Source organism: Bombus affinis, chromosome 2 (assembly GCF_024516045.1).
Source record: "Bombus affinis isolate iyBomAffi1 chromosome 2, iyBomAffi1.2, whole genome shotgun sequence".
NCBI classification, from domain to species: Eukaryota; Metazoa; Arthropoda; class Insecta; order Hymenoptera; family Apidae; genus Bombus; species Bombus affinis.
This window is the reverse complement of record NC_066345.1, coordinates 11,038,057-11,058,547: the sequence shown is the minus strand read 5'-3', so window position 1 is coordinate 11,058,547 and position 20,491 is coordinate 11,038,057. Positions and strand designations below refer to the sequence as shown.

Sequence of the window (20,491 nt, the reverse complement as noted above, 5' to 3'; positions counted from 1 at the left end):
CAATAAATGCGCTCTCTAATTTTCGCAAACATGGATAAATAGGGCGCGTTTCAATCTAATTAAGATTCTCTAGGGTTCTTCGAGAAAAATTGCCGCGGCAATTCTTTGTAGAAGAGTCGATATAGATCTGGGGTAGTTGATATTGAGCTTAATAAATGGTTCTGCTTATTTTTTGAATTATAACATTAGCGTGAATAAGGAGGGAGTTGTTGGATTTATGATCTTGTAAGCGGTAATATTTTTCGAATTTTTCTATACAGGAATTTATGAGTTTATGGCTGGTAATAATTTCCGAATTTTTCTATAGTGATATAGTGGCGCATAATACCTATAAAAGCACCTGCGTCGTTTAAACTGCACCTGTTGAAAGTACAACTTAGTTTCAAGACAAACTTGAAGGCACAGATTCGACTTATTAATGTATCGTGGGGTTGTAAAAAATAAACAAAAATTCTGTTCAATAATATTCACAAACTATTCAATAATTAATGTATAAGAAAAGCAGAATTTCTCATCAGTATTTAACATTATTAATAAATAGATAAATAAATAAATAAATATATACATATACATATTAATATAACAATGTGAGAAAATATTGCAAAAAAGTTTCCTGTATTAACATTTTACGGAAGCAACTCATCTGGTAGCGTGCATATCATGTTTCAAGTCTCCCGCGGTTAGGGGTAAACAAGAAAAGTGCACGATTCTCCAAGAAGCCTGACGCGTCTGGCCGCCACCCTTCGGTTCGTTCATCAATAAAACATCCGCGAACAAGATTAAAAGGACAGAGAAGGAACGAGACTCTCCTACCGTCGTACCTACGCATACCTGCACGAAAACGTGGAACAGGTTTGCGAGCAGGAGGATCCGCTCCACGATGTCATTCCGATGCCCACGTAAAACCCACCAGATTAGTATCGTCAACTTCGTCAGAATCCAATGGCTAACAGATATACATAGAAAAATCAGGGGGAACAGTCAAATCAAAATTCAAGATAATACAACAGGATAAAGTGAAAAAACATCGAAAAACAACGCGTATTGAATTTTACCAGACGCAGAAAGCGTATCTTGACGGTTCTTATCTGCCAAGAATCGTCTGTAAAGACCACCTTCTCCATAGAGACGACCAGTGGAAAATAATTCAGCGGTGCTCGTACGGAACAAGTCATTTAAATAAAACGAACGTGATAAAACAGAAAATACGAGCCGATACTACGTTCGTTTCTTTAACTCGGTAACACCAAACGAGGCAACGAGACTGAGAAAAATTACCGAGATAAGCCACGAATTCTTTCTTCGATACGCTTTTATCCTGAGAAACGCACAGGACTAATCCGTGGGACTGGATAGGGCGGACGAAGCAGAATTCTTGGCTGGTCCCTTATTCCTGGCTTCGTCCTTGCGCCTAGACTTGCCACCTCCGTGTGTCTACGTGTCCCTGTGTATTCCTGGTAAACGCGTACACACACGCACAGTCCAGGGAGGAAGAGAAAAAAAGATCGATCCTCTCGGCCGTGGTGTGCCGCGGAGAGCTGGCCGCGTGCAGGATCGACGTGCCGTGAACGCGCTCGCTCGTCTCTCCAGGGTGGGAGATACGAAGGTATAAAACCGATCTGGCCGACTGCTGGCAGCCAGTCCAAAGGCCAGATGTGGCGGCGGCTCTAGTCGCACGCGTGCGAGAGAGACGATAACGACACGGCGTGCGGTACTCCCGCGACATAGCGAAACGCTTGGAAAACACATACCGGGAATCACGTTCGACCCGTGAAGATCCTTCATGGTTCACCACGGCGATCACCCAGCCTTTCGTCTGTGAATTCGTGCGCACAACTCGATTCAGCCTCTAAGAGAGGAGCAGCCGAGAGAAAAGGGAAGAAAAGAGAAGTAGCTAACGTCCTGAAGGGAGAGAGACGAGAGGAGAAACAAAAGTTCGTCCTGCTCTCGGATTCCAAAAAGGGAGAGAGAAAGGACAACGAACTCCGCGCTCGACGGAGTACGTCGAGAGGACTCCGCTCCCTGGGACTTGGCCAGGCTGGTCCTCGGGGATTGGTCGTTCAGCCACGAAGCACAGCGTTGAGGGGGAGAATTCTTTTTTTCGAGGGTGATCGCGGTTTCTTGTGGAATATACGTGCAGCAAGGGACATCACCAGCCGTTCACGGGAGTGGTGGTAACCGGAGAGTGCGGCTCCTAGGTGCGGATTTTTCTTTGAGACCTAGGAGATCGACCTTCGAAATCCTTGAAGAGAGTGTATAGGGTATATAGGAGTGATTTCGAACGAAAAAAGGAGACGCAGAAAAGAAAGGCACCCTGGAACATGTCTGGAATCCAAATTAACGTGGAAGAGGCCTCCAACGACGGACACGAGGATCCTGTTCCTGATGTAAGTCCATCATGAATTACATGTTAGAGAATATACATGGTCGAGACGTTTCTTCCAGCTAATGGTGTTTTAGAAGACAAATGATAGTTCGCAGCTGTATCACGGAACTCTAGTAGTCCTTCTCTGTAACTATCTCTGCTTTCTCTATTCGTCGTCCCTTCCGCAATTCAGAAATCTCAATTCCTCTCTGTGGCCCGACGAGATTTAATCACAATTACCGAACAATTCCTATCAAACTTTCACGATGTAAATACAAAACACGTCCTGAAGTTCCATTGGCGGGAAACAGACGATAGAGAAAGAAATAGAAGACCATCCAGTGGATGGACAAGTTAGTTTTCTGGTCCAAGAGAAATACGAGAAGCTACAAGACGAGCAGAAGAAGTTAAATCAGATAAATTCATCGGGAATCATAAATCTCTCGATCTTTGGTTTCTAGTGATTAGCAGCTTTGGGCTGGTTACATAAAGCAGGTGTAAATTTTGAGGAAGTCCGCGAAAAAAATTTCACAACGTTATCTAACAGGAACTAGATTCCCCGGATTTAATGCATCGGCGATAATTAACAACACTATGTTTCTCTTTATCTATTCTATTCTCTTTGCCTATCCTGTTAATGAGAAACAGTTAATAATGCAAAAAGTTCAACGGACGATTATCGAACGAACGACATATAAAATGACACTGGTAAACAGGTAAACTGTTCTGATTAATCGAGGTATCTTGGTAAAAGGCATCGAACAGTTTAGGTTCACGGGCAACGTGCGTGCGTATGTACACGCCGCGTAACACCGTTCACCGCGAATACTTAATAAGCCTGACACCCATCCCGGTACGGGTTTATATAACGCAAAACCGAGTACACCGCGACAACGTCGACGCACTAGATGTTAGTTGGGAAACGAAGGACAATATCGTTCCCAGATATTCGTAGAAAATAACGCGCACGAAAGCCACGCCGCGATTACCACGGCGACGAATCGCGAACAAATTGCAGTACACGCGTATTGTGCAATAAAACCTGCCTGCTGCGACGCGTCGCTCGTGAGAAATTCGTTTGCAACTTTCCACGAAAAATCGAACATCGAGAACGCGTATTCCGATTAAGGTTCAACCCGTCCACTTATTTGTTTTGTAGCTACACTTTCTTGAAGCAGTGTGACTAATGCGAAAAACAACGAGATACTTTACATTCCGATACATTACATACAAAAGTCTTAGGACAAATATTATCAGACTGGAGACTTTCATGAATTTATTAGGAAATTCAATGTGAAAAAATAAAGCATTCGTTATAGTATCCAGAGGAAAAATCAAATGTATTTTGATGTATGCATAAAAATTGGAATTTGTATAAATATTCACTATCTCGTTGTTACGTTTCTTTCGAAATTAGAAAAATGGAAATACGATTTAACTTGGATATTGTACGAATAAGGTGCTAGAATATTAAAAATTTAAAAAGATGTGTATGTAACTTAAAATTCATGATTACAACAGATACTAAACTTCAATCTCAGGAATTGAAATAAAATTTAAAATTAAAATAAAGGTCCTCGAATATGATCCTAAGTGAGTAGATCATAGTTTGCCATATGACTCGATATTAAAAGTGATTGTTAGTCGCCTAAATGAGAAAACTAGCAACTAGCAATTGTCAGTGGAATCGAAATTCAACGAATTGAACTTTCATGCCGGCAGCAGTGACTTAACTTTAAATACGATCTACGTTTGGTTGGTTATTATATTAAAAGGAAAAGAAACGAATAGAACTGACATACAGTAGAACGTGTAGGCGTTAAGCGATAGAAGTAGTGCTACACGGCTTGCGTTGAAAAACGATTTCCATAATTCCGTAGCTCCAGGTTGATTCTCGAGAAGCCGGTAACCAAGCCACCTGTAGGCCGTTTCTCACATTCGCGTTTCATAATTCCTTCACCGTCCTAACGTTTACGAGCATGGACCGCGATTGCTTCTCGAGGCGTAAGAATCCTAGCTGGAATTCCAAGTTTATTACACGAACTACGATAAATCTAAGATTTACTACTGTGAATTAAACTGACAAACCTATATAAGATTCTATGCTAAGTGTAAATTACATGTTAGGCATCGTCAAAGATTTAATTCTAATTTATTACGGAGATTTATATGTTTTAAATAAAACAACTTGAAGAATAAAGAAGGATTTTCATTCTTTGCTACCGTTCAGAATAGAATTTCATTTGTCTAATAGATTATATAATAGGAATTCATTAATTCTATTCACTATCCGTGATCTTCCATTCTTATAAAATAGAAGTTCAAGTTCAGCCAAGTAGACGAGAATTCATTTAATCAGACACTGATTCAACCTTCGTCCCAATAAATGAAGTTCGAATAAAAAAAACTCCAATGTATAATATATAAGACAAAGGAACGAAGCATTACAAACAGCCTATCCCACAATAATCAAGTTATTAATCTCAAGATTAAGTACAAAACAACTTTCTCAATTAGCAGGTTAAATATTGACCAGCTGAATACTTATTGGCAAGCAGAATCTTTTGCAATACATCCTTGTGTAACATTACCGATTATCTAGAACTTTGATCGGTCTTATCGATATACATCAATATATATAGTTAATGTATACACATTAATTCAGAAATATTAGGAAGAAACTTAATCATAGGAGGAAGTTACCCTGATTTATGTACCGCGTTCACCTTGTATGGATTCGACGGTGAAACTCAAACAAAAAGCGGTTTGCGAAAGGTTAAAAACAAAGTAACCGTTTTGGGAAACGCCGCGTTTAAATCAACGAGATATAATTGATCGTCCGCTCGAGATCTGCCGTTAGAATGGATTTCATGAATGCATCGTAACGCAGATTGCAAGTCGAAGAAGCAAGATACGATCCGTGTCGATTCAGCCTTCGTTATCGATCATTTACATAACATCGCGATATCTCTCGGAACTGTGGCCGCGATCTTTAGCGTGAACCTACAATTTAGAACGTACGCGTTTATTTCATCATTGCACCGTGCGCGTACACCAGAACTTCAGAGTTGCAACTCGATTCGACTCGGGCAAAATGCCGCGTGTTCCACTCGCGTGATCAGTCATGCACGACGATTAAAAACGGAAAGCTGGTGAACGAAATTAGTCATTTGAAAAAACTTCGTAAAGGTCGACAATGTGTCAAATACCTTTTAGAAACATTTCCGCAATGTTAATCCGAAATTCTGCATTCACGACCGGTTGGAAATATGAATAAAACGAAAATTGATATTTTCAATTGAAGATCTGAATGTAACAAAATTACGTATTTAAATGTGTGAATATTACAAAACTGAGAATCAAAACATACGTTAGAAATCTATTAACCTTCGAATAGAGGCAACTTCGTTCAGCAAATCCTGTTAACACCAATAACCTTCGCATGTTAAATACGGTATTAAAATAATGGTCGAGACGTTTCCACGGCGTCGAATTTTTAATCAGGATTGCCCTTTATCGTCCATGCGCGATTAATCGTTTTCGCATTTGTCAATCGAGAAAAGCTAGTGTCGTCAACAGTGGACAGCTTGGAACAGCAGTGGAACGGTTGAGTATCTGTGTCCCTGGAAGATTAGAGTACTAATCAATCGGTATGTGAAAACAATTCTCAGTCGTTGACCTTAAGAGGAACTTACGCTGGTGCGGAATCGAGGATTTCATTTTCTATCTTGATATTTGGAAGGCTCGTTTATTCGCTCACCAAACATCAACTAACGACACAATTGTTTATTAACGCATTAGATAAAATTCGAAGATATCCAAAACCATTAAACGGAGTAGCCACGAATCTTCGTTGGATTTGTTAAGTCAAGGTTTGATACAAGGTCATCGATCAACCGGGGGGAAAAGCTGGAGTGTTTTCGTCTAAGGTCGAAGCAGAGAAATCGATTTTGCAATATGAAGTGCTTTCTCTTATTGCATGCAAATGTCGCCTCGGGGAAGGAATTCACGAGATCGCGACATTGATTCGTGCAACACTCACGGGTGCTTTATTGTGACAGCGAGTTACTTTGAGAACAAGATCGTCAATAAAAACAGGTGTTTTTCTCATTAATTATTAAATAAAAGAATGCATGACAGCTTTACAGAATGTCAAATACAGGTTTAAATTATGTTGACGAACAATGAAAGCATCAAGTATATTTTTGTATAAATAAGAGATCAAATTTGATTTGCGATCTCCATCTATAATCCGAAACTAATTATTGAATAACGATAACAGCGACAATGGCATAATTATATAATTCGTCTTGTGCTGCTTCATTAAGGAAGCATATTTCATTAGATTGCATGATAGAAGCGACGTGTGTCGAACTTTCATTCTCTGTTTCAAAGCGACACGACGTGACAGTTTTCTAACGGGTCCTGCTGTTTCCAATTTACCAAGACACCTATCTGCTTGCTTAAATTTACAGGACCGTATATGCAAAAGGCTTACATCATCTACGACAGTAATTTTGCAATACTAATTGATCATATTTTTAGGAAATATTAATCATTATGTAAGAACAATATCTCCTAAATGGTATCATGTTTGTAACTTCCCAAAACGACTTAAGATGAGCCATGAGAAATAAAGAATACGAAATAGATATATTTGATAATTATTAATACTTCCATAACAAATATCAATCATCGATAATTCCTGAATTCAATATTTAACAAACAATAAATTTAAGATTCAAGATATCTTCAGATCCATTCGTAAAAACAAAACATTTCAATTTCGTACATGATCTTAGTATTTGCCCAGTACTGCACATTAACCTAACATACACGACACCATTTATAGACCACTATAATCTTACTTTCAAAGAATGATCATTATACAAGAGCCGTAAGAACCAGTATTGCCATATTTTCACATACGTCACTCGCGTCCAAGCAATGATCACTCCGTGTCTGATCATGACACGCCGCTTCTACTTCAACGGTCACCGCCGCGACGTGTATTAGACGCGTGGATTCTCGAGACCGAAGAAAGCAAGAAGAAACAGACTCGAATAAGGAATATATATTTATAGGAGGGATAAGGTAGGCAAACGTCGTTTGCAAGTATTAGGTCTCACGACACGCGTTTGTCTCGATGTCACAATTTCGGAACGTACTCTTTATTTATGTTGTAAATGCAAATGGGCCAGAATCGATCGTTTCCAAATGACCTAGAGAAGGTTTAGAACCGACCAGCAACAAGTTCCTCCAGATTCGGCGAAGCGTGCTCGTGACATTTCGCGACGATGACGAAGGACGTGGCGGCGCCGAGCATCATCATCGGCCATAGCTATTATCACGGAGTAAACGTACTCAGGATCGAGGCAGATCACGAGAAACGGCTGGGAGACGCGTAAATAATCTGCAAACAGAATTGCCTCGCCGTTATGAAATCAATGGATTCTCGACTGGTTTATTTATAGCCTCGCGCGTCGCGTTGATTTATGAATTTATACACAAGCTTTTTCCTTCAGGTAGAAAAGAATTTCAGAGAGTTGGATCGGACCAGGGTGTTCGATTGGTTTGCGACTCGGTTTGAGGTCAACGCCGCGGGCAGTGCTCGCGATAAATGAACGAGATCGATGATAAAGCATCATGAAGTTATCGATCGCGATAGCGATGAAACTCGCTTCGATCGATAATATTCCTTTGCGCAGAGAAGTAGAAAGCTGTCGAAAGTTTGGAATTAAAAACGCACGAGCAGGATTTCGTGTATAGTTTGTTGCTGGATAAACGAAATGGAAAGTTCCGATGTTCCGAAAGTTACGATGTGTTTGTTGTTTAGAAATATCTTATTTCTTTTGAGAAACCGACGATGATGAGAGATCGAGCGTTTAATTCGTGATTAAATATTTCATTCACGAAGCAGGAAGATTGAAAAATTGGAGTGAAGAAGATAACAACGATTGTTACACTCGCTGACTCTCCCATTATATGAGACAGATTACGTGGACAGTACTCGAGCAAAGGATAATGAAGACAAACGACTGGCGAATTCTGCTAAAGAAAAACAAGGAAAGAGTAGCCAAGCGTGCAAATTACTCGGACTAATTAAATTTGCGCGCGTACACCCAGTGACATAACGTTGACGCATCGCGACGAAGACAAACGGTGCCATGGTTCACCTGGAGAACTTGGATTTAATTATACGCCAACGATGAAACAGAGGTTAAGTGTTCCATTCACTCACCAGCAAATCGACGAATCAACTAAAATCTGAGAATTTTTCAAGCTAAATGGATAGTCAGCCATTCTTCAACGAAGAAAGTTTGATAATTACAGTAAATTATACTGTAATTATATGGATCCCTAATAGTTTCTTAAATTGATTACTGTTCCGAACATATTCATCTTTAATCATATATATTCAAACACCAAAATATTCAAAGATAATAAGTACAAAAATCATAAGACAAAGGTACTCGTAGGATAATCAAGAACCACTTAAAGCGTTTGCTGGGAACCTTGACCAACAATCGACGAACAATAGAACCTCATTTATTGGAACGACATTTTATTTCGTGTCTGATTGAATAAACTGCAGATTGAATCTATACACAGCGAAGAAAGCTTAGATCGTAAACGACACTAAAAGACGTCATAATTCTACAATATAGAATTATAATTAACGAGAGCAATGGATATATGAATCATATTTACGACGTAGTAAAAACTATCTAATACAAAGATTACTAGTATTCAAGTACATAAGTATCACTTCGAAACTTTCATTCTTCTCTTGTTATATCTGAATTCTTCTTAACCAAACGCCAAATCACAGGAAGATCATATAAATTTCAATTACATACAGTAGCTCCAAAGTAGTTAGACATTTACATTTACAGATATAGAAAATTCTTGTAGTTATATTGAATGTGTTATATAAAATATTTTGAAATTTCATTAGCATTATAATGAGATACGACTGCCATGATTGGTGAAATTTTCAACAACTTCGAAACTTCGATTTTATAGAAGTCTTCTGGAAACATATGTATATTCTGTAAAAAATTAGTATATACAACGTAAACAGTCATTTAATGTATTTATTTACTTCGATATAAACATGATAGCTCAGTCTCGTAACGATGCTAATGAAATTTCTAAATGTGCTTCGTATAACATAATGCATATATCCATAAAAAAAAAATCTCCAAGCGTTCCGATACTTTCGTCAATTACTCTATACGTATAAACTAAATTCAGATAACCGGACAATTCCCGATACCACCGTGGTCTTTTTGCAGAATAAATCAGTGGTATCGATATACGAGCTTCTGTTAATTTCTTGTCCTCAGATATATTCCGAAACGGTGCCAGGCGCATTACGAAAGAGGCGGGTAGATTCGCAAACAAGGTCCCAGAGCTGGAGCTGGGTCGCAACTCGCGGAAGTGGAACGACGTGGCGTTTCGATTTTTAACAGTCCTTCGACTGCTCATGCAACAGCCACTACTGCTTATCCAAAGATAAGCGCGTTCGTTCTGCTGGTGAAAACCGTAGAACGCGTACGCACACTACGCTCGAAACGATTCGTATACGTGAAACAGACATTCGCCATCAGGAAACGGCTTTCTTCCTCTCCTTCGAATGCTTCTTTATTTTACAGACTCTCGAAGATTCTCTCCGCATAACGACTTTCCTTCTCACCGGTTGCCTATTCAGCGACCGGTATTTGTCAAGAGCTCGTATACGAGACAAACATGCTTTCTTGTTATTGTGAAATTTCAACAGGGTGGAGGAATTAGTATGTTTAAAGGTTATTAGAGAAAAAAAGAGCAGCAAATAATTAAATATAAGGAGAAATGTCCTGTAGCCACGGGTTACAAAATTAACCCTGAAAGAAATACAAGTATTTTATGTATGTCAATGTAGAGTTCAAGATGATTGAGAAACAATCCAGCATATATTGGAAACTTTCCAAAATGTTTGCAATTCCTTTCAGCGAGAAATGTCAAATGTGCAACGCAATGAATAGAGCGTAAAGAGGAACGTTCTTTTTTCTGAAAAAAATTGCGATAAATGTCTGGCTAGAAATAAATAACTACCTTGACTTCCGAGATAGGCACACGCATCTATACAAGGTATGAAATCGGAGGATGATTTAATTGTTTGTAACCTGGAAAATAAGCCTTAAACGACATTTTTGTACAAGAACCTTTTTCACTGTCACGAGATATTGACATTTAATCAGGATATGGCGTTATCTTTAAATTATTAGACTCTTTACTCTATTAAACACTAAATTTGCTGGAACGACTGCAACAAATATCCCATAACGAGATCAAAGGCGCTCAGTCATGCGTGTAATTATAATAATGACAGGTGTATCTGATTTCGATTGATCGACCTATTTTCGATCAGTTTTGTATCTGTTAATTGGCAATCGAAGCGACCTCGTGGAAGAAGGAAGGTCAGAAGAACGCTTTAGACCTAACTAAACGATTCTTGTTACACTTTTCACGCTTCTTCGAGACACGAGGACAAATCGTAAAAAATACTTGAGACATAAAACAGGGACCTTGTCGTCACGGAAGCGATCTGAAACCGGCGATGCCTGTACGATGTTCGGAACTAATTGCGTCCGGGATCATTAAAATCGTTTGAAAGCCATCCCCGCAACATTGCACCAATGAATACAGTGAATATAAGCGACGAAATAATTACTTCGCGATCGCTATTCCATCTAGATAGCCGCCAAGGCTATTAAACAGGCTTGCTAGAAATCGGTGTAGAAGCTTCTTGCACTCGTCGATCATTTTAATTCTCGGATCATTTCGTGTCAAACATTTCACTTTCAATGTAACATCATTGGTTCGCTAGGAGAGTGATACAATTATTGCGAGAAGATTTTTTTGAAAAAATCGGTTTGAAATGGAAAGTTGTTAATTACCCAACTATTTAGCAATGGTTAGCAAACTATTTTAGCAAAAGATTCGTTTCCTTTTACAATTTATAATTTCATTTTTTTAATAATTGAAAAAATTTAATGAATTCCATCAGTTTTAAACTGCAGGAAATATTTGCACCGGCTTTCTATTAATCTCATTAATTTAATGAGCTTATCATTACATAAATTGTAATATTTATTAGAACCTATTAACATGATGGATAATTGACTGACTATTTAAATGCTTCCACAGCCAGTTCTTGCAAACATCTCCGGATATATCACTCTTCTATCAAACCGATGATGCACGGAATTCAATACGGTCTCGTTAACGAAGTCTCTAGAATCTATTCTAAATCCCGTATATAATTCGCCATGAATCTTCGTCTTTGCTGTGCACGACAGGAGGCGCGCAACGATTTCACAGACGGTAGAATCTCCCTTCGTAACGCTCGCTCGAGCTCTTTCATAATCCACGAGATGCCCGCGTTCTGTCTAGTTTAGAGCCAACAGACACACGGAGTCTCAAGGACGAGAATGTTCGACCATAACAAATGATTTGTGGAAATATCGAAAGTCAATGCGTATCTCCAATATCGATGGACAGATTATCATACCAAATATCAAAGATCGTGATACAGTGAGGGCATAGACCTCTGTCCTTTTTTTCATTCGACTTCGCCGTTGTGACTTCTCTTTCCTATTGGAAGAACCGCCGTGGATCTCGCGGTAAACAAAGTGAAGCATCGTGCAATAGTCGATGTAATGAGCCCAGCTCGCGAGTTGCAAAATATGTAGACGATCGTGGCAAACGGGCCTTAGATTTATGTTTTCTGTGAGGCAACGCGGCGCGAGATCGGCGTGAAAATGGGCCGCGCTCGAAGACGCCGTCGCGGATGGAAATGAGACCATGTCGAAACTTGTGTATTATTAAAATTATTGCCTCCCTATGTGATCTTTATAGTGGCAAATGATAGGTTGTCGGCCGGATTGTTTTTCCGATAGGAATACGAGTTCTGAGTTTCCCTTTTTTAGTTCTTTAACAAAATAAGGAGCCCTATTATAATTTCGTTCGCCTTAAGAAAGAATGCTGAAATGATTAATTGGTTACGAGATGATTGAATTGCAGTGCAGATGTGTCTTAGGCCATTTCACCCAGTAATCTCATAATGATCTCGAAACGATCGTACTTCCAAGAAATATTTTCACATTGTGTGTTTAGATATATTCCATTTGTGCTAATACCAACTTCTAAATTGCGAGGAGCGTAAAGGTAAACTAATATGCAAAGGGTAACAGATCCAGGTCTTCGTAATTTCCTCACTACGAAACATGGAGATGTTTAAATGTCACGTAACGTTCTAACAGCATAATCGTAACGTAACACTTAGCTCACCTGGTGACACGTAATGTGCTTGTAAATACATACGTATTAAAGAGCAATAGAAACTGCTTTAAACAGGTCGCTGTGATTTGGTTAATAACAGCATTTACGAAAATTTAAAGGTATACTGAAGAAATGACCGATAATTATCGAAAGTTGTTGAGTCAAATATTATATTCTTTCGTTAATAACAAACTTTCTATTCGTTTGTTTATCAACTGTATAGACAACTTGTTGAGATACCTCTATCATTATAAATAATAATAATTCTCTCAAGAAATATCAAACATTGGAAAATACTAAATGTCAGAATAAGATTTCGATGAATAGTGGAAAAAATGAAGAACAGTTTAATTTTATTGGCATATATATTATACAAAATATTCATCGAGGGTGAACGAGCGAAGGTGCAATGTGAAATCCGGTTCGCCGGATCGTAGGTGTCGAATAGAAGAAACAAGCTCGCTCTATGCTCAGCAAAGCCGAAATGACTCAACATATTCATGAGTGCGTATTTTATTGAAATTCCTTGTAAATATCGTGTCTTTTCGTGGAATTAGCGGTACGTTCTTATAAATTGTCAAACAACGCTTTCTTTCACTGTGAAACGTGACTATCCAACGTTGGGAATCCCAGGTGATTACGGAACTACTTTTAATAAACCGGGTTATCGATTTTGAGTTTATAAAAATTTGCTCCAAAAAATGTTTATATCTTTCCATAACGGGAGAAAAGTAGAAATAATAGAACTAGATCTCAGGATATCATAAAACACGTGGCGTTATAGAAACCTGGCTTGTAAAATTCTTTATTTCATTCTTAATTGTCCTTGTTTTAATTACGTTATATAAATTTGGCATGTAAATTCCATTATTATTACTAGGGATTTAATCTCTATAAAAAGAATTTCCTATCTAGCTTCCCATTCTACATTCTCTGTATTTTTTTATTGTCTACCTAATTATTCCTATCTTAATTACATTATATAAATTTATCACACGAATACCGACACCTATTATTACCAAATATTCGACCGTTACAAAAAATGAAGAAAGTTATAAGTTTTATTTTCCATCTAATTCCTCATATTATTTCTACTATTCTACCATTTTCTTCATTACTATCTCTATCTTAATTAAATCATATAAATTCAGTATCATCACCGAATGATCAATTACTCCGAAAATGAAAAAGAAACAATGCCTAAAGCCAGGTGTCTTGAAACTTCAAGAACAGCCATTCCTAAACCGTTTCGTTCCTCTTCCTCGAGTTTCACCGATGCGATCCGCTCGCTCGCGAAAGCGATCTGCCACGGGATGAACAAGGTCAAACCACGGAATCTGTTATCGCTACCTTGTAACATATATCTTTTTATGATCGTTCACGCATCCGCGTGCGACGCTCGTTAGACGCCAACTTCTCTACCCGTTCGCGGTATCGGTAACGAGAAAACGTACCTCGAGGTATCGACTGACGTGGCGCTCCTGGATGATGATCCTCGACCTGCACAGCTCGCGTTCGTACAACCGGTTAACGAATATTCAAGCGATATTCCAAGACCAGTGTTAAATTCCAACCGAGTCACTGGCTTCTTGGCGGATGTATTTTTTGTACAGCCGACAAGAGCTGAGACAAACAAAACGTTCACGAGGAAGCAATAAAAAGTGATGACTTCTTAATGTTCTATCAGAGTCTTCTCAAAATCGAAGAATGTTTTAAGGTTACTTAAAGATTGGGCAGATGAATTCTTCAGAAAAGAGGAACAGATTTAGTAGAGATGAGAGGGAACAAAGATCGATGACCGAATATATTCTGCCCTTGAAACGAGATAATTCTTTTTAACGTTTCTTTGAAAATATTTGCCGACCGTTTGGTCATTCTAGTAATGTTAAACAGTTATAATTAGCTTATAAAGATAATGACTTCGGAATAGATTAACAACGATCCGAGCTACGAGAAACCTAAACAGCCAACAGGTTTAGTAGAGAAACACACATGATCAGCAAATATATTATTTTGCCATCAAATTATAATTATTGTCACTGTTGTGTGCTGAAGAAAATAGGTTACGCCTGTTCTTCTTCCACTGAAATACCAAGCCAACTTTACGAAACACATTAATCAAAAAATGTGACATCAGAGTGGGGAATACCCAGAACTCAAACTCACATTCCTCAGAAGACGTAAAAACTCAAGTCATCGATCATATATCTCAATTAGTCTATATAATACGATAAAAACATGCTTTAATATACTGATATATCACAATATTTTAACATGTCGCGATCAAGAAATCATCTTCATTTCGAATATTTATTTATTCGAAGATATGCACAACTTATCTCAAAGATCCTCCCCTGACCAATCGTTACTTTTCACTACAACGATACTCTCTGTCAATGTTAATCGTTCTGGATATATGAAGAAGACGATTAATCAGAATCGTTCAACCCCTCGAGATGATACAGAAACAACGAAGGGAGAACGAAAAAAGAGTGGCGAGTTTCAGAGTGTCACGTTACCCGGTCCCAGCACAGGTGCAGCGCTTCGAGGCTGACCAGTGTATTGAATTCCACAAAAATTCTTAACGACGCCTCTCTTTGAGCGTCGCCCAGGCCATTCTCTCTGTCTTGGTCTCGGTTCCCGCTCGGGTGCACGGGTTTTTCTTCTTGCTCCGGCTCGAGTATCCGACTCTTTTGCCTCTCGCATCGTCTCGAAAAATTTCGAGATATACCAGCTCGGCAACGAATACCTGTCACCGAGAACGCGCCGTCGAGTATCGAGATTCAGTTATGAAACTTCGATTCCGACAAATACGGCGCCATTCTCCTCCATTGTCTAGGAGATTTGCGCAATTTCACTCGTATCTTTTCATTCCAGCCTATGTAATTTCGCCAACGAATGTCTTTCAAGTATCTTCTATAGCGATTTATACGATATGTCGTATTAATTGTTAGGTCCATGTTTTGGTACCTTGATTCGATCAGTGATTTCAGTAGTCCTTTGCAGTGAAATTTTTCGAAAGCAGAAAGTTATATTTCGAAATATTCATTGACGACAATAATGATACAGTGGTCTTCTTTCTTTTATATCAGCGAGAACAATTTGTAAAATACCAATGTTGCTAAAGAGATATCAGTAGATTACTCAGAGTTAAAATGGAGGATTCAAAGTTGCTTGACTTGTGTTCGATTATTCAAATAAGTTTAAAAGATTAGGAAATCTTCTTCCAATTCTAATAGCTTTATTCTGTGTTGATAATTCACGAATAATATCGTATCAGGGATCTTTTATCAAGTTTCCTATTCTACCTTTATAAAAATCTCATTGTTTTAAACAGGATCCTCAAAGGATTATTAATAAAGCGACCTAGTAGTATAATTCTCCAATTATATCATCGGCTAAAGAAACTATTATCCTTGTCAAATAATAGAACTGTAATTCTGACCTAACACAAAATGTCCCTCAAATCATTTAAGACAAAACTAATCTTCGTAAATCATGTAATATACGCATCACTGATTGAATCAATCTCTTAAAGACCTAACAATGGAATGAACAAGAGACTCCAAGACTAAAAATACCAGGTGGTCGGTGCTCCGGCGAGTCCCGGAAGATCCGCGAGGCACCGGCGGCAAAAATGCGGTGCAAGGCTGCTTCCACGTTATTTTCTGAATCGGCCACGCCCGACAGGACACATAAATCGTGGGTCGGCTCGCGTTCCATTAGAGACTCGATACTTCGATCCGTATCCGAGTGAAAAAGCGACTCGAAAAAAGAAGCAAGCCGAGTTCGGACCTTGGGCGGTGGCCAGTGTGCGGCGAAGGTAGGCCACAGGTTCGGTGCGAAACGCGGCTGATTTACGTGCGAAAATGGCCAATTAACTGGCGTAATCGACGTGCGTACGCACGAGCCGAGCCAACGGGCCAAGCCAGTGTCAAAGTCGCGGAAATGCTCGCGCTGCTATCCCCGGCTTGGCCCTGAAAACGTTTCGCGGCCGTACACCTCCAGGCATGCTTCAAGAGTCGAGGAAACACACGACGACACGACGAGACAACGACGAAGACGACCAAGATGCGACCAGAGAATTACATTCGAAGTAACGAGCTGCACAGAGGAATTCGAGAGTACCAGCGTTGTGCAACGATCAAACCGGAATATCGGGAGCTTGGTCCCCCGAAAATCTTCCTTCGAGCTCCGAGTGGTAGCGCAATCGAAGACTCGTTCGGCTCTGAACATTGCTCCATTGCAAAGTGCATCATTTTTGTTCGGAATGAGAGTATTATGGATGATGGCGTTCAATATTATTTGGTATACTCAGTAATAGTTTGTTAAAATGTCCAAAACTCGAACTGGGATATGTGAGAAGCTAAAGTCTCTCGGAACCCTTCTGAAGAAACTCATAATGCTGCTAAATTATTGACTGACTAAATCATATTTGGCACACAACAAATACGATGCTGTGTAAATCCTTCTTGTTATTCAGGTGATTATAAAGAAGAACACATAAGATGACGTGAATGAGGGTTTGAATAGCATAGGGGTAAATTAGAGTTTGAAAGCCGCAAGGATAAATAGAAGTCTAAAGAACAGAATGAAGATGAAGATTCAGTACAGAATAAAATATTTCTAGAAGGTATATGTCTGTTGTGAGAAAAATATTACAGAAAGATTACTCGTTCTAAGAACTATTCCTCGATAACCACTCCTCTTCTATTCTCTTCTCTCGTTTGAAGTGAACTCGATCGAAGCGAAGAGTGTACGATTTAGTTAGGTCGCGGTACATCATCCCCGCTGGTATTTCGATGCGGTGAAACGCGCGATACGGATACCCGCAGATGGGACCGAGCTAGAACAATAAGCCATTGCGACAGCCTTTCGAAAACAACGTTCTTTGGTATGTAAAACTTGTTTATGATGCGAACACAAGGAAACGAGCGAATGAATACAATACTTGGTTAACGAGAAAGTCTATGTGTCCAAAGTTCCCAATTGTTTCGTCGGTTAATTAGTATATCATCGACGTATAATTTACACGATTGTAAAATAGAATCGTATCAGTGAAAAAGACTAGATACATTTGCAAAGAACGTTCGCTCAGGATATAATACGGCAGGTTTAAACAGCTATTTAATCTGCTGATTGGTCAATCGAATCGGACCACGAGCCTGTTCGTCGAACAGATGAAACTCAGATAGCGTGGTGGATACATATAGAATAATGTTCTGTTGGTGAGAGATAAACAACACGCGGTTGCAGGTGGAGGACATGCGGGCGAGGCAGAAGCGTAATCGCCGCGACATTATCGCTTATGCAATCAAAGCTTCACGTCGATTTACGTTGCTTTCAGATCGAGGCGACGGCGGCTACGACAGCAGTAGCGGGCAGCCCGCTTTCCTGGCACATCCCAAGGCCGTCCTTGGTGGGACGAAGCGAGAGGGATAGCGAAAATGGTAGCTGGGCTCATCATCTGCACCCAAACTCACCATCCAGAGGATCCACCTCGTCGCAAGGATCCACTGCCAGTACACATGTAAGCGTGCATCGATAGATCATGTATTTGAAGTTTAGGAGAAGTTGAAGAACGTAAATGAAAAGCTAGTTGAAATTAATTCTTGGTACCTTAAAAATTATAAAGTAAATGTAACACACCTATAAATACAATTAGACCTATTTGATGAGTGAAGATTTATAGCAAATAATATTCATAATTCTTAGTCAGAGTCACTGGAAAAACAGTTATGAGAAAATAAGATAATATAAACTGATACAATTATGAGGAAAAACATGAGATCCTTTGAAGGAATATTGAGCACCCTACCTTGATATTATGACGGTTAAATTACCCTCATGTAAACAGATTTAGATTTCTAAAATTGTAAAGGAATTCAGAAATCATAATAAATGTTAGAAAAAAGTACAATTAGTATAATCAATAAATGTAACTATTGAAGCTAAACAAATAAATGAAAAGACTAGATATCAAAAGTCTGGAGGTTTAAGAAGTCTTAACAACCCCACAAAATTCAATTAATATAACCAATAAATCTAATGAATCATTAAGGATAAGACTAATCATTCAGAGAACTGAAACTAACCAATTATTCAATTTCAAGTAGAAAGTTCAATAACCAAGCGATTAAATAACATTCTTGTATTACAGAGTGCCGCATCGGGCACGTTACTTCTGACAGCCGCTAACCTAGCCAATCTCGCAGCGATTCATCCGCCTACGGTGACGGCGCCAAAACAGATGGACACCGCATCGGTTGCGAGCAGCACTCACTTCACCGTAGTGAACGGCCTAGGCAGACCGACGACCGTTTACAGGAAGTCCTGCTGCGCGAGAAATCAGCTCACCGTGCTCGTCTGCACGATGAGCTTTCTATTCATGGTCGGTCTGCTTCTCGGGATTCTCTACATGGAAAGTGAGTACTACTCGTAGTGGTGTTAATTGATTCAAAAGCTTCACTTCAGAGGCTCTTCAATCTTTTAACAATGCTACCCATACCGAATGTTTTTAAGTCTAGTCTCCATCAGTCTCCGGTGCTTTTTGCTTCTGATTACAGTGAGAATTCGCGACAAGTACCACTAGGCCGATAAAAATTGGCAAATGCAGCGATCGTGGGATCATCCTGTAGAAGACTATGCTAACGATGAGACAGAAGAATGCAAACTACGAGTCAACATTGAGATGTTCAAGAAGAATGGAATCAGGGATGAATCGATCTCTGCGAATCATTTGATGTTAAGATTCTCGATCACAATCGATGGAATTATTCGTATTTATAATGTATATGTATATTATCACTTAGAGCGTTAGGACAACTCGATTAGACGTTCTCGGTCAGAGACAAAGTTTCAAAGGCTGTATTGCACCCTATTTGGCGTGTGGTACGTGAAAACTCAGTAATTACATTCATGTAATGAGCTAGCTTTAGGTAAGGCCGTATAAATAGCACGAATGCGATCCTAACTCCTAAATTAAGCCACTCGATTATCTGGCGAGGAGGCCGATCCGCGTCTTTCGAAATTCGGTCAATATTTCTTCTACTATCCTTCCCTTTCTATAATTAAGATCAGACGATGACGTATTAAATAAAATGCACGAATCATCATTTCTTTGAATCGATTTGTAAAAATTATTAATTTAAATTAAATTTAAATTAAGATGTTTCTGAGATGTAAATCTCTGGTCTAAATCTAATTTAAATTAGATTTAACGACGACAAGATTGTAAAAGGAAAATATTAATTGTAAGCTAGACAAGTCGTCGTCCAGCGAAACATTTTGTAAGTCATACGCACAAGTATTTCTTCGATTAACGTTGACGGTTCGGAACAATCGACGAGATGGGAGTAAGATAAGCGAATATGTATTAATTTTTAGGGATCGTTATTTAATTGTTACTAACAGAAAGAACGCTTGAATCAAACCTGGATTCCGCATGCCAGGGTGTCGTGTTCCAGGGAATGTATGGAAAAGCAATGGGCAGCGATCGTGTCGATCGCTGACCCGCAACTGTGATATTACTTGCGTATTAATTAATCGTCGATTCAACAAGAAACTGTCGAACCATGAAGAAAATCAGGATGTGTTTTATTTCACCCCTGTCCCTTCTATCCTCCTAATATTATTACATATTGCGATATTCTATTTGCTTCTTCTCTTTTACTTAAAAAACAAATATATGTAGAAAGATATTTCGAACAGTGATAGACGAAAAAAAAAGTACTTTCTAAGACTGCATAATGCATTATTGTTTAGTTATTATCGTATCGTTAGATATTCGAAAAAGTTCAG

General features: G+C 39.0%; 2 protein-coding genes across 2 annotated transcripts in view; one reads left to right on the top strand and one right to left on the bottom strand.

The window, feature by feature from the left end:
* Positions 1 to 20,491, bottom strand: part of LOC126928949 (nuclear migration protein nudC) — a 103,039-nt gene that overhangs the window by 81,250 nt on the left and 1,298 nt on the right. The gene's annotated exons all lie outside the window — the stretch shown is intronic.
* Positions 1,650 to 20,275, top strand: LOC126928964 (uncharacterized). Its single transcript, XM_050744924.1, has 4 exons — positions 1,650 to 2,387; positions 18,039 to 18,221; positions 18,852 to 19,116; positions 19,258 to 20,275. The coding sequence occupies exons 1-4, from the start codon at positions 2,322 to 2,324 to the stop codon at positions 19,281 to 19,283; spliced, it is 540 nt and encodes a 179-aa protein (XP_050600881.1). The 5' UTR covers positions 1,650 to 2,321; the 3' UTR covers positions 19,284 to 20,275.